The sequence below is a fragment of the Gallinula chloropus genome, assembly GCF_964237585.1.
Source record: "Gallinula chloropus genome assembly, chromosome: 2".
Classification (NCBI taxonomy): domain Eukaryota; kingdom Metazoa; phylum Chordata; class Aves; order Gruiformes; family Rallidae; genus Gallinula; species Gallinula chloropus.
The window spans coordinates 23,908,803-23,925,044 of NC_140086.1; the positions used below are offsets into that span (position 1 = coordinate 23,908,803).

Genomic DNA, 16,242 nt, shown 5'->3' on the forward strand with positions numbered 1-16,242 from the left:
ATGAGAAAACTACCATCTTACATTAAGAGATTTTCCTCTGCTGGTCTGTAATGATCACTTTCAATGCACGATTCGTCTAATTAGATCTCCAAATTAGAAAACAGACCTGCCAGTGGTTGGTATACATCGTCAGCTGAGAAAATGGTCTTAGAGCAGGCCAGTTCAACAATGCTTCTCTCCCTGCCATCACCTTCATTTTAAATTTAAACCAGACATCTTTCTATCTGATTCCTAATTCCCCTTCACAACAGGATGAGAAAGAAATGCCTTTTGTTTTTGAGGAAAATGAAAGAGCTAAGTAGTAGAACTATTCTATGAAAGAATACGCAGCTATACATTAGAAAACTTCCATTTGAAGGGGTATAAAACTCCTAGTAAGTATGATTTAAATATACAAACCAGAGATATAAAAGCAAGTTATATTTGTGGAACCCCAAAGTCATAGCTGTTTCTCTTCAATTATTATTCAAATATGTTTTCAATTCATATATATTCCCATTTCTTAATTTTTAAACACTGCATCTGAAGGGACTCTTTTTTTTTTTTGTAATACAGATTCATTGCTGATTTAAAAAAAAATATTTTCAAATCTTCCATACTTGGTATCCCTGTCCTGCTGTACTTACTACTTTCTGCATCTCTAGTTGGTGAATTTGAAGCTGAGCCAAATCAAGTATTAGCAAAATAATTGTAAGTACAAACAGAAGGCAAACAGAGCACAGTAAATAATGAAGGTAGAGGATATGAGAAAGAGCACAAAAGGAACAAAGAAACAAATTCCACTTTGAATTATTAAGTCTTCCACACTGCACCTAAGTGCACCGTTAACTTAACACAGGTGTACGCCACATGAGCTTATGAAAAAACTTGATTGTGAAGAGTGTAATGATGGCTCTATGTCTGCAGCACATTCATTCCATGGTTCATTTATGCATCTGTTATATATTTGTCTTGGAAAAAAAAGGAAAAGCTAGTACTTTTAGAGATGTTAAAGCAGTTGATCATCTACACTTAAAAGTACAGCACATTTGAAAGACCATATGCTAACGCAAAGCAACAAGGCAGCAAAGCATTTGTGATAAAGCTTGGAGGTGCCTTTTCCTCAGTGCTGAATTCGGGTTATATCTGCGTGGTAACATGAGCTCTGGTTATGGACCTCAAACCCGCACTGTAAAAGCACAGGACAAAAACAGTCTCTGTCCTCAAAGGCTTCCTATTTATGTGTAAGAAAAAGCATGCGGGAAAGTAGAAGAAAAACAATTAAAAGCACTGTGAGTAATGTTATACACATATACTGGCAACCTGAAAGCTGTCTTAGGAGTTTTCATGTTATAGTATAATAGAAAAAAAATTCTGAAGTATTTGGAAGATGACATTGGAATAACTTTGTGAAAGGTTGCAGGAAATGCCTTATAACACACAGGTTAGCCTAGGAGCAAGCAAGAAAAGGCTTCTTCAAAAAATTCAATGCAGCAGCCCAGGTAACTGGTATGATGAGGACTGATGAGCAATGATTGTAGATGCTTCAAAGCAAATGCAAGAAGATACAAAAGGGGAAATGGATAAACATAGAAGTCTAGAAGAACCTTGAAAGCAAAGACATATATAATGATTAATATGACAAAAAAACGTTGTGGGAAGGCAAGAAGAAAAAAAATGTGAAGAACAGAATTCTGTAATCAAAGCAACAACATTTCATTACATCAAATCAAATCATCGGTATTTGATTACATCCACTCAGAAGCACACTGAATTATACGAGGAGGAAGGGCTGCCAAAGAGATGATGTTGCGCTGATGAAGGAGGTGTGATGATGTGAGACTGGATAAGTTTTGAGAATGCACAAGAACTATAACTTGGCTGTCTTATGTGGAGAAAACTAATCAAAACAGAAAACGCCGCTTAGTAAGAGCTAAACATAACCTAGATGTGAAACTTGGAAATGTTTGTCTTAATAATACCCTTCTGAACACAGAGTTTGAGCCCCTATCTACATAAAAAATACGTAGGTCAGTGAGAAACTCGTACACATTCAACACATTAAGGACAATCAAGACTCCATTTATGCCATGTTAAATTTACTTTCCATAGATAGATAGATGACTCCTCACAAAGAATTCTGCAACTTGAAAAAATAAACAAATAAGCATTAACGTGGAATCAGCCACATAATCAGTGTTCTCTAGTATTGCGATGCACGCAAAACCAGAGGTGTTCTTCCAATTAGCATGCTAACTTAGGAAAGGTTTTTCTCTTGCAGTTTTTCCATGGAGTTGTATAAATCAGTTAATCCCTGATCCTCAAATGTATTAGGAATCTAACTGCTAACTGTCATGCCTCAGACCTCCATCTTCAAGTTCACATCCTTTCAACTTGCAAAAGGTGTTACAAAGACACATTGTTAGACAGTGAAATAGCACAGTAACATTTTGAGGACTATCTAATGGCCAAGATTAGATAATGAACAAACATACTCCATCGAGCTGTATGGAACAACTACTGTTCTCTAATTATGTCTCAGTAAAGCTATTTTTTGTCTTAAGAATGCCACGCAACATTTCTTTGCTGTGGATGCATAAAGAATAAAACATACTCTACCTTATTGGGTAAAGCTTTGTTCAGTGTGAATACAAGCATGACTTCAGGCACAGGAAACACAGCAACCGAATAGATTTGACTTAATACAAATGCACTGCATTTTATTCCAGATATTCACAGGGAATGACTCTACTTCCCTACACAAGAATCTACTGACCACTTTTTTTCTCGTTTTCCCTTTCTGAACTTGTCAAGCTGCACCCCAACTTTCCAAAAAGCAGGAAAATGAAAACTATTCAAAGAAAAATCTGCAGGAAAGATTTCAAAGGATCCTTGCAAAGCAATAGCGGTATTTTGTTCAGTTTTATACAACAGATCATTGGCTCCCTGATGTACTCAATGAGAGTTGCAGAGAGCTGTTCCAGATGGTGGTATGCCAAGGACAAAACTGTAATGCAGCACATTGCCACACTCAATTCATTACCACACAGAGAAGTAATGCTTTTAAGCTCAATTAATTTTTTTTTTTTAAACAGAGTTTATTCAGGCTGCAGGAAGCAGAAGTTGCTGCTGGGAGCTGTAGAAGAACTGCACAAGGACGGGGGTGAGGCCTCAGGAGAGGATATATTTCTTTATTTCCTTCAGGGCTGTTGTTTTTTCCATTGAGAGGAGGGAGAGGGAGGAGGAGATCTGCAAGCTGAAAAAGCAGTTTTCAATCAAGAAAACTTCTTTTGGTTAAGTATTCCCAGTTCCCCACATGCTGTTTGGTAAAGGGAATAAATATGGACAGGTTTCATTTGTACATAACCTTATTAGAACTGTCTTACTGTTTCCAGTACTCTTTTTATATATTACACCATTAGGGAGCTTTTTATAACATTTACAGTGAAGTATAAACATTTTATAATGGGAAGAGTCACGATCCCTCATCTTCAACACAGCACAGCTTTCAGACATCCACCCTAACAGAGTGCTTCAGTTCCCCCATTCTTTTTAGAAGGACACCTGCGGAGGCACAGGAGACATCACAGCAGCACTTCACCACAGCCCCTCATGAAGAATTTTACACTAAACACCTTGAAATATTCAACACTTGGTCTTGGTTGGTTTACGAATTACAATGTAAAAGTTTAAAACAAATTCAAACCTATGAGATAATAAGTACGAGAAATATTGACAAATGTTTCCAGAAAAATATTTCCAGAAAAAGTGGTGGTAAAATTTGAAGGATTAACTTTCTGTGTAAAGATTTTTAAAGCATTTAAATGACAAATCATGTTAAAGGCTTTTAAATATTTATTTGCATGATAACTTATATTTACAGTTATTCAGGTTTCATGCAAATTTTATACATGACCCAATTTCATCCCTGTTAGACTAAATTACAATAGAATATTTCAGAATTTTTACAACTTTAAATTTTTTTTTCTAAACATACAGTAATGATTTCAGAAATGGGAATGGAAAATGAATGGCTGGTATCTATGCTAAAGTCTTCTGCAAAGTAACTGTATGAAATACTTAAACATTGGCTGGATTCTATACAGCACCACATACCTCCTAAGAACTACAGAAAGAGGAAAACGGATCTGAAAAAGGAATCTTAAGCCCCAGTGAACCTAATAAACCAGAACACTGGGTCTAAACGATAAGTAAAAACAAATACAAGTATATTAAAACCAAACAAAGAAATGAACCCTGAAATAACTCAGTAAAAAACATTCATTACATTCCAGGTTAAACATGTCTAAAAAACTTAAAGAATTAAAAAAGAAAACAGTATCACAAATAGGTCAAAGAATAAAGCTTCTGTGGTAGTTGCAGGAAATCTTAAGATAAACTTCACCCTGAAAACACTAAGCACCATGTAAAATACCATGCAGCCGCCCTCTTGGTGCATGCTGAAAACATCTCAGCACATGGCTGGGTTCAATGCAGGTTCTCCCAGTTCTCAGCACACCACCTCCACAGATCATAAAACAAACCCAGATGCAGCAAAACTGATTGCCAACTAAAATGCAAAAATGTGAACATCCTGAAAAAGAACTGTAGTAAATGTGTAAAATTTTAAGCCAAAAGGACAAGAAAACACTCATATCACCCTTCTCATTAAACAGAGACTGGAATTAAAATATTGTATTGTATATCAGAAAAAAGAAACTAATATACTTAATTACAACTGATCTAAATTAAATTTCAAACCAAACATTTGTCAAATATATTTCTAGTAAAATTTTATTTTGGAAATCTGCTAATGAAAATAACTGTATCCAAACAGTTATTAAAAAAGAGAACTCAGATTATCTCTAATAGCTGCTTCCTTTCTTATCTTAATAGCTTTTGAGGATTCCCACCAAATTTGCTATCCAAATCTATAACCATGAAGTTCAGACCAAATTATGCTGGCAATACGATTTCAGGTCACAGTGGGAAGGAAAAGGAAAGGTAATTTCTCAGTGGCTAGTTTTGCTATGTTATGTTAGCTTGCAAGTTGGCCAGAAGTCTTTTGGAGATTAGTGTCATCTTATCTTTCAAGATCATGATGTGATCCTGTGAAATCCCAGTGGCACTATTTTGTTTCGTAAGAAACGACTTCACTTTGCCCAACATCAAGACCCAACTAGAACGTCAGATAGATATTTATAGAATTTAAAAGAAAAAGATGTCCGCAGAATTATATTAGTTTAAAAAAAAATCATTAAGAGACAAAAAAGAACCAGATGATCCTATAAATGGGAAATAAATACTATTACTGTGTTTAAAATTTTATCTGTACTCCTGTCACTCCCTGTGGTTTTATCATTACTTTGGTTAAATCTGCCTTTCCTGTCCTGTATTTGTCAATGATAACCTGGAATTTTTTTCTGATCACATAATTTTCCTGAGAGCTGATTTGCTCTCATGGTTTTTCATCAATTCATCACTTAGAAAGCTCAGGCTGTGTGCAATCCTCATGTAGCTTCTTTTGCTACAGCTTGTGTCACTTTCAGAAAAATCTCTGACAGTTTTCTCATCTCTCTCTTTTTTTTTAAATTAAACTGGAAGTAGTTCAGTTTTTGTCTTTATGATTCAGTTTTTCTAGATTGCTTTTAGGGAGTCATCCCTCAATTTGGATAGGAATCTTATCTTAGGAACCATAGAATTATGTGAGAATTTCATAAAGATTGCATTGGGTTTTTCCATGAATTAGATATAAAGGACTTATAAATGAAAATAAACCAATAAATGTGTGGGCAAATAGCCAGCTTCTAGCGGAAAGGTGTGTAAATCTACAAGATTACTTTCAAAAGCTTCCTCTTGGCCATCAGACCTTATTCCTGCCACCAACTGTAGGATTTTTTAAGTATAAAAGAGTGTATTAAAACTATAATTAAAAAATTACCAAAATACCCTATTTTATATTTGAAAACTTAAAAATTTAAAATACCACACAAGTACATGCATACTTTATTTTTCAACCCTGTTTAAGTAGAGGGGAGGGCTTTGCGTGTGTGTATCATACAATGCATAATAAAGGAGACTCAGTTGAAATACCTCATTTTCAAAATTCATCTGGTTTTATTTACAGAAGTGCAAAAAACAGTTCAGAACCAATAGGAAACATTCTGCTTTATCCTCCTCTAACTTAGAAATGTCTAAGCTGGTTTTACTCAAGGTTTGTAAAAATACAAACAAAAGAAGTCAAAAAAAAACCCAACCAAAAACCAAACCCCAAACCTCTCATTGCTTGTAGACCAAAAGGCTGAAGTCTGAGCCCTGGAGTTATTTTTATGGACATACAGTAAGCTACTCAGAAAAGAGCTTATAATGGAACCAAAGGCATGCAGTAACTAGACAGTAACTAGAGTGTGACAATAATAGGAATATGTATTTCAAACATATAATCCAAAACTCCATGGAAACAGGCTTGTAATGTAAAGTAAAATCAATACAGAATCATTTGATTCAGACATACTGTGAATGATATCTGCAGTGGTTTTACTGTGTAATTCCAGAAAAGATTAAGTTAAAAAAACTTCCTACCTACTGGCCATGTTCCATTCAAGCGCTGGATTCTGAGAATTTCTTTCACTCTCTGTCAAAACCCCTCCTTTTCCATTTTCCTTCTCTGGTTTCAACTGATTCCAATGAGCAGTGCCAATGTTCATAGATTGAAGATCTATTTGATATTGTCTGTCTTCAACCTCTGATCCAGGGTCTCGAAGTATTCCTAGATTCAGTGCTCTCCTGTAATGCCAAAATATTAAATAAATAAATAAATGAAAACGGCAACAAAGGTCACAATCAGACCAATCAGATACTCATTAACGCAGAAAATTAAGAAAATTAAGGTACCCATTTTGCCATTCTTTACTACATCTAAGCATTATTGGAAGTATTTAAAAGATGGGTAGACGAGGTGCATGGGGTATGGTTAAATAGCAGAGAGGTACTGTTGGATTCAATCTCAAAGGTCTTTTCCAACCTAGTGATTCTATAAGTTTCCATCTGCCTCTTTCCTATGGATTTCAAGGGAGATATCCAAATAAGTATTTTCCAAAATTCAGCCAGATCCACCAAAGTTGATACATGATCAAACCATTGACTTCACTCCACTTTCAATCAAGTCCGTATTAGCAGCCTTATGGGGAAGCAGGACTACCTCATATCTACTAAACAGAAAGAGGCTATCACATTTAAGTCCTCAAAAAGAACAGCTACATATCAGTACTACAAACACTTTATTGCAAAATATTTTTTCCACCATTCAAACTTATCAAAGTATAAAATTAAAAAGGCCCTTCCATGATGATGGAAAAACAATTTGATCTAACATGGAATTTCAAAATAGTGTATCATAATTAAAATTATTCTGTGAGAAAAAAAGCATTCTTGAATGGGCCACATTACTTCTGGATTCTGCAAATCCTACAATACTAGATTTTTACAAAACATTTCTATCTTGGTATTGAAATTATAGATGCTATCAATCTAAAAATAAGTAAGAATTAAAGCTGCACATCTCAACGTGTGATGCTCATAACACAGGCAATCTGTAAGTACAGGTATGCAACCTATTTCAAAAGTGCCATCGCCACGCTGCCCAAATCCAAACACAGTTGAAAGTCCCAATACAATTGACCTTGGCACCAACAGAGTATTGCTAACAATTAAGAAATTTTATCTATCCATAGAGGAGTGTGAATGGTCGGACAGCTGTTTTGATCAAGTAACTCCTGGTGAGGCAGTGCGATGGCATTGTTCAGCAGCCATATAACTTTCGTAAATGCTTAGCAGAAATCCACTGAAAAACTGTTATGTCAGTGGTGGCATTTCAAAACTAAATGAATTAAATGTGGTTTCTTAAAGCTCAAGAATATGTTTGTCAACTTTCCACACAGAGATCTAACCACAACAACTGTGTCTTTTATTATTCTTTCTAGGCATTATTTCATCAATATAAATGCAATTCAGTGTTATTTAACAAAAAAACCCAACAACCAAACAAAAAAAGCCCAACTCCAAACCAACAGAATCACGACAGATTATTGTATAACCTAGGGTCTATTTACATACTTTGTCCAATGTAAGTAAATATTGGAATATAAGTTTTGTAAAATATTACAAAAAATAAAGTACTACATTACATATTTTGTGAAATCTGCTTAGGTACATCAAATACAGAATATTATATCAATTTTGCTTGCATAATGAATTCTTTTCTCCCCTACTTCACTGTAAAGCATTTTTTTCATTCATTGTTTTATGAGCAGTTTGGTAACTTGCATTAGGCTGCTCCTAGCACTGTATTTCTTAGGCTTGTTCAGCACAATCATGACCTTGTGAACTGAATTCCTAGAGCAAAATGTAGCCATATGCACCAATCTGAAACTCCCCGTTGTGACAGTGGATGTCTTCCTCTCATAAATTTACTTATTTAAAGAAAAAAAACTTAACAAACAAATTACATCACTCTTTTTGCAGATACTTTTAGGTGCAGCAGAATGCACAGAGGTGCTATTCAGGCACAGGCTAATCTTCCACACATTGCTGGTGTAAGATTTGTCCATTGGATCTTCCTTTATTTGAGCCAAGTAATTTTGCAAAATCTCAAGGACTGGAAAGTGTTTGTATTGCTTTGGTATATCACCACTTTCACACTGATATAAAAAATGCACTTATTAACAATCCCCTATACATAATGAAGATTATCTGAGGGCTGGAGAACCTCTCCCATGCAGACAGGCTGAAAGAGTTGGGCTTGGACAAGAGAAGGCTCTGGGGAGACCTTGTAGCAGTCTTCCTCTACCAGAAGGGGCTCCAGGGAAGCTGGAGAGGGGCTGTTTGCAAGAACAGGTAGTAGCAGGACAATTGGTCACGGCTTTGAACTCATGAAGGGTAGATTTAGATTAGATAGTAGGAAGAAATTCTACACTATGAAGGTGGTGAGGCCCTGACACAGGCTGCCCAGAGAAGCTGTGGATGCCATATGCCTGACAGTGCTCAAGGCCAGGTTGGATGGGGCTTTGGTCAGCCTGGTCTAGTGAAGGATGTCCCTGCCATGGGCAGGGGAGTTGGAACTAGATGGGCTTTGAGATCCCTTCCAACCCAAACTCTTCTGTGATTCTAGGATATTTGAGATCCCTTCCAATCCAAACCACCCCTTGACTCTTGAAATTCAAGCAACCAAATGTCTACAGATTACACATTTCAAGAAACACATATTTTACACATGCATGTGAAACACAAGAATTAGTTATTAATGTCTTGATGTTTAAACTAAGTTGCTTATTGCTTTCAGAAAATACATCCTGCCAGGTTAATACAATAGTAATCAATATACAGACCTTTCCCAAATAAATTACATACACGCAGGCACTTAATAAGCACTCATTTCTGGTTTTCCATATCAAGTATTTTGCTAAGGATGCCCCCAATTTATTAGCTGTATACTTCCTAGAAGGATGTAAAAAGTTAAACTGCAGCAGAATTGACTTAATCTTAAGCATAGATGTTATGTACAAACTCTGTAGCCTTTTTGGTTCTGCAGCATTCAAAATCCTTGTAGCAAATTCAGAGAAACAAAGTAAGCCCAATTCATGTTTTCTCTGCATCTTGCATAAATGCTGTTCTACCAGCTGAAAGTTACTGCAGGGGTTATGATTTTAATTGCTTCCCTCTTCTGTAAACAACTTGACTATGCCATCTGAACCTCTTGGCAGGTGGTGTAGAATATAAGAGTTGGTCAATAATACAGTAAGATCATAAGGAACCAAAGATGACCATAAGCATGTAAGAGAAAACACAGCTTTAATGTTTTTCTTTTTTAAAATTGATTTAGTCTGGATCTGGCTTTTTATCTGTTTATATAATAAACAGTTTATGTTGAACCAGTTACTACATGCTGCTGAATAGGCATAATTCTGAGACTCACTGTAAAAAAGTTAAATCTATTCACTTATAGCTCATCTGAGACCTAGAAAAAGCTAAACCATCCTGGAAAATGGCATTTAAAGACTGTGCATTGTGTAATTATTAAGGAAATATTCACAGCCTTTATAGACAAAAGCTAATTTTTGTTAGCAGTTACTAGATCCTGTTTCCAGATACAGAGATGACAAACCTATTAAAATTTCAACTGTTAAAGTTGAAATTTGGTGGTAAAAGATTCTTCCTGTTCTAATTTATAAAGGAAATCAACAGTAAGCCTGGATCAATAGATACAGAATCACAAGGTTGGAAATGACCTTAAAGATCATCAAGTCCAACCATTCCCATCCTATGCTAAACCACATCCCTAAGTACCTCATCTACCCTTTTTTTGAACACATCCAGGGAAGGTGACTCAACCCCCTCCCTGGGCAGCCCCAGCTCCCTCAGCTGCTCCTCATAGGATTTGCCCTCCAGCTCCTTCAACAGCCTGGTTGTCCTTCTCTGCACTCGCTCGAGGACCTCGATGTCCTTCTTATGGTGAGGAGCCCAGAACTGGATGGACACAGTACTCGAGGTGTGGGTTCACCAATGCCAAGTACAGGGGCACAATCACCTCCCTCTATAGGGGTAAAACCAATGGGACCTTGTTGTACCTGGATACAGCTGCTTTGCAAGAGGACCACCTCCTCTTCTACCTAAGTTTGTTAAGTCTGAGATGAAATGTAGTCTGAAGGTCCATCACCTATGAATGAAACTTGACTGAAGATGAAATCACAGCAATATTTATTGCTGACCTAATGCTCCTTAACTGTCTTTTCCCCAATTCAATAATGTTTACTAATACATTCTCCTTGACAAGCCCACTGGATGTGTTACAACAAATGGGAAAAATTGAAACTACTGTTTCTTAGGGAAGCAATGGCCCACAGCTCCATTTGGAGCGACATTCTATAGATGAGGGGCGCTAAACAAAAACATGGTAAACCTAGACTGCCTATGATAACAATACTTTGACCATGCTGAGCTTCTATCAATAATCAGATTTCCACAGAAAGGCAACAGTTTTTTATTTTTGTTGTTGTTTTGGTGGGCTTTTTTTGGTTAAATTATAGCAAACATGCCTCATTGTCAAAGGCAAAGAAGCGAATGCTTGAGCCACTGGGAGACACACAGAACTTCCCCCACATTACAAAACATATGTGGACATGTTCTTACAACAAGAATAAAAGAAATACTGTGGCATGATAATTCACGATGGAAGGCTTGGATTTGCCTAAATTCGGAGAGATTAAAAACATTTATTTGTGAGAATGATCAAAAGAAGGATGAGAAGGTTAAAGGGTGAAAAAGAAGAGGGTACAGGAGTGGGCAGGAGAGAAAAGAAAGATGAGATCAGGGCACTAATGCTGAAATTAAAGCAGCAGATAAGAAAATTCAATTATTGCTAGAAGAGAGATGACAACATTCTTATGCAAAAAGGGAAGGTCCTGACAAATCTGTATCTTCCCTGAAGGGTAACCTCAGCTTGATTTCCCCACCCTGCCATCCATCCATAGGGAGACCTCTTTGTGGTTTAACAAACATAATTTTTTATGACTGCTGGGATGTTGGAAACAGTTTATTTTAGTCTGATTCTCAAATGCTGTCAGTGGTAAATTCCAATTCTCATCATTTCTGTCTCTTTTCCCAAGGATCTATGCCACATGTGGCTTTGTTGTCAGTTACTCCTTTCCCCTTCTCCAGCTCAGCCTCAGAGGAACCTAAATACAGCCCCATCTCCACACTTGCTGGCAGCATACTCTGTACTGGATACCAGCAAATTTTTATTAAATCAAAATATAAACTGAGTACAGTAAAGCTCCTTTGTTTAAAGCTTTCCTGATTAGCAAGCGATACTATTCTATATGTATGTCAACACTTGTAATTTTAAGATTACATTTAATCTTTACAGGAATCTGTCAACAATGAAACCTACGTTCCCCCTAATTAGCTCTTGTGTTGTGTTCTGCACAGTCAGATACATCAGCATCAAATGCAAAATATTACATGTTGCTTAAGATACCTGGGTTCATCTTCAGATGTGGAAGGCATTTATAAAAAGGAAACACCAGTGTTAGCTACATGAGCAAAATAACAATGGCACTTCTAAATATTTACAAATATATCACATTACTAAGGCAAAGGAAGAAGTTATTAACTGAATTCTAACTAAATACACTTCGACCATCATCAACGGTCATACTTCTAACTGTAATGATTTGCAGTGTTTATAGCTTTTGTGAACAGACATAAATCAAACTTAAATTACTTGTGCAATTAGTATGTTGAAATAAAAAAGACAACCAGTGACTGAAACATATGCAAAAATTCCTTCTGATTGTGCTAGACTACTTCAAACAATTGATATAATGAAACAAAAAAAAAAAAAAGGATTTTTTTCTGTTATTTTAAACTGATGTCGAATAAATGCCTGACTTGTGTCTCTTGAGCACTGGTTCCTTTTTTGTTCTGTATACCTACATACAAGTATCATGGCAAAGAGAGGAACTGGTATAAGTGTAAAAAGCCAAAGAACAGGATGAGACATCAAGTAGCTATAAAGATTTTTTCGGTAATACAATGATAAGCATATTGGAGAAATAATGGAACTCAGTACTTTCAAGTTAATTAACAAAAAAACCCCACCCCCTCCCAAAAAAAAACCCCAACCCAACCAACCAAACAAAAAATCCCAAACAAAATAAAAAAACCCTAACAAAAAAAATCAACTATGGATTAGTGTTTTCTAAGGCATCATTCCAAACATGAATGTCGAAGTGCCTGGTAGAAAAAAATTGGATGCACAGAACATCTACACTCACCAACCATCCAGAACAGATCATCAAGTAACAGAGTACTAAGATTATTTGAGTGCCATTACACATCTTTTAGTCTCCTCGATGTCAGTCTGGCATACACAGTGACAGGGATGCACAGACGAGTAACAAGAGCTAAGCCTGCCAGATCTTCCTATGTTGTGCACAAGAAGGTCTGGGCCTACGAGACTGCTTGGGCAGGCCTCATGTGGGCCTGCAAGACATGCTCCCCTCTCTGCAAGGCCAGAACATGCCACATGAAGAGAGGCAGACTTCATTCCTATTCTCTCTAAACTTGATTATGTGACTCAAAGCAAAAAAATTAACGTCTTCAACATTTTACTCATATGTATTGTCAAACATACAATGCCAAAATGATGTTGTGAATATAATGAATTAATTGCATACAAAACATTTTGAGATCATCTGATATACAGTGTTATAAGAATGCAAACATATAAAAAATGTATAAAAGCTAACCACTGTAACTTTTAATGAAGATACTGTTTGCTATTACTATGTAGTTACTTAAATGTTTCTATTTTGAAACCCAGTAGGTGTGTATTCAGAGGAAAAAAATAACAACACCCCCTCAACACCCAGTGGTGGTGCCAGGTGGGTGCTACTACAATTCCATTTACTATCCATTTAGGAAGGTCAGATCTTAGGGAATCCGACCACACCAAGGTCAGGATTGGTAGCAGTGCATTGATCATACAGAAGTTACTAAACACATGAAAGGAATTACAGTAGATCACACATCAAACATTTTGGTCGTGTGCTTCCTTCCTCTAGTCCTACGGGCAGGAAATGCTCTACATATCCTGTGAGGTGACCAGACATTTAAAAGTAGCCCCTTGTTCCAGAGGCTCTGTTACAGTAATTGCCTGCAAAGGAGCTGAAGAACTTCTGCAGTGCGGTTGTCTTCTAGAGTTGTATCTGGAAGACAGTATGAATGATCCCATAGCGATAAGGTATGGTTCAGCAAACTATAAAGTAATTTCAGTCTCGCTCAAAAAAAAGGGGTGAAATGAAACAAAGCTGAAGTTTGCAGCTGTGCATTGACATGTCATCTGTTTAATTACTTTTGTAATTTTATTGTTTAAATTCCTCAGCAAAAATAACAGCATGAGCAAGCCTGAACTTTTAAAGATCAGTTTTTCATTTTTATACTGTTTAATGTTTAGACAGATTCAGGAATCTCGTTATAGTTTTGAAGCATTCACCAAAATTCCGGGAGCATAATATAAATATACAGTTGACAGACTGTATAAATGATAAGTATGCACAGTTCCAAAGGAAGGTCTGTATGATATTTTTGGATGCCAAATGTTTCTAGAAAAAACAAGTAGAATAGGGTTTCTCTAAATAGTTAGTGAGGAGAGAGCTTGAAGAGTTTAAGTGGCTGGAGTGGAAGTCTGGGGTGGGGGTTACCAAAAAGCCATAATATAATATAACCCAAAGACTTCCATGATTTTGTTTCACAGTAGAAATAATTTTATCTCAATACTTTGTGCTCTTTGGCAGTAAAAGGATTTTTTAATTTTAATTTTTCAAATATTTCATGGATTTGGTTTACCACATTGCTAAGGTGAACAATCTTGTGATTTTCCCATCACTTTCATCCTGTAGTTTACTTTCTTCATCTAGTTTAGTGGTACAATACCTCAGTATTTTCAGATGTTCTCTAAATTCACCTGGAAATACCGAGGTTGAGTGTCACTAAACACAGTCTTCATATCTGATGCATGGAATTTCTTTAAATGGGAACATGTAATGTACAACCTGGTACGGTGGTAGAAGCTAGAGGACATACTGTCCACAGTGTGTTTGATAAACTGACATGGGACAGGATTTCTTCTTGCTGTTGTGTCAGTATATCGAACTCATACCTGGACATCAATCAAATTCTATACACAGTACTACAGAATATTAGCAATAAATGAACAACAGTTCTTCCTTATATCAAACAATGTCTACTAATGTATATTTCCCACGTGCATATTTTGTAATAAAGTTCATGGCATAGATACCAAGAAACAACTCTAAAACATTAATTATTAACTTTCCAAGTCAATATACATCTATCTTTGGCAATTATTAAATTAGTTTCTCACTTGTCTTTTTCTTTATGCAGAATCATTGTATTCATAATGGAAACCTGGAACTCTTTTTAAAACCTTGTATATAATATCATAAAATATGTCAATAACAAAGTTTTAAAAATGATGTCCTTTAAGTCTTGTTTTCTGAAGTCCTTGCACTGCTTTTTCCATTTAAATATCACTGGGAAACTGTCTTGATAGAAAACTTCCATGATTTACGAAATGCACTACCTTTCACGTTAAAATGAGTATTTTGACTTCCTTAAAATCCTATTAAACTATTGTTAATGGTACTTCCAAATTCAAAATGAATCTATGCCTAACAAGATATACTGAAGGGAAGTTTACAGTCTTAGGACTGCAAAAGGCAGAAATTACTCATAATCATATCAAGAGATATATTGAATAATGTGTATTTCACATTTCCTAGATAATTAAAATTATTCTTGTGTGTACATAAAGAAAATAAAAGATTATGATCTGACTAGAGAGGCGGTGTGGTTTCTTCTAATCAGGTTGTAGAGGAAACCAGAGCCATTTGTACAAATTGATCACCCCACACAAATCACTCCCTGCAAAACACAAAGAATGGCACCTTTCATGCACATTGTGAACTGTATTGGAGCACTTGAATCTTCTTTTTTGTGTGTTTTAATGCTACAGCTATATGATTAAAAAACGCTACCTTTTTACTGAATATTCTCTTCTATGAACTGAATTTGGAATCCAGCAGAAATGGAGGGATTTGCTTAATTTAAAATAGTTTTAGACACAAAAACATCTGAAGGATATTAAAATACTCAGGTTCAACCAGACCTCCCCCAGCTCACAGGTTATAAAACTGCAGCCAGGTAGCCACTGCTAGCCTATTAAAACCAGACTGGTTCTTCCTTCTCTATTCTGAAATGCCATAAATACATATTGTATGACCCTAATATTTAGTTCTATCTAGATTTACTAGCATCAAAAGTAAGATTCAACTAGTCTGAGCAATGTACCGAGGCAGGCTGGAAAGATGGCCCTTTAATCCTGAACAATGGGCAAGCTCAGACTGCTGAAATGATACTTTTGCAGCAGAACATGGAAAATTAAGGGATGTCAAGGCAACTTTAGAAAAGGACATAAAAATCACTTAAACATAGCAAATTAGGAAACTTATAAACTTCCTGTTGAAAACACAACTAGCCTACTTGAGAAATCCTGATTTGCCTGAACACTGAATTTTTTCTGGTATCAAAACAGTATTTTTACAGACATTCATTCTTTTCCCACTTAACCTAGGCTGCAAATCCACTGATGCATCTGTGAACATCAATTTTCTCTGGTAACCG

At 36.0% G+C, this 16,242-nt stretch overlaps 1 protein-coding gene across 1 annotated transcript in view; it reads right to left on the minus strand.

The window, feature by feature from the left end:
• The window catches only part of VPS13B (vacuolar protein sorting 13 homolog B), a gene marked incomplete at both ends in the record, with an annotated part of 442,808 nt that overhangs the window by 152,362 nt on the left and 274,204 nt on the right, over window positions 1-16,242 (minus strand). Inside the window, one exon of the mRNA XM_084260382.1 lies at window positions 6,562-6,765. Within this exon, the coding sequence (XP_084116508.1) occupies window positions 6,562-6,765 (204 nt within the window). The remainder of the gene's footprint in view (window positions 1-6,561; window positions 6,766-16,242) is intronic.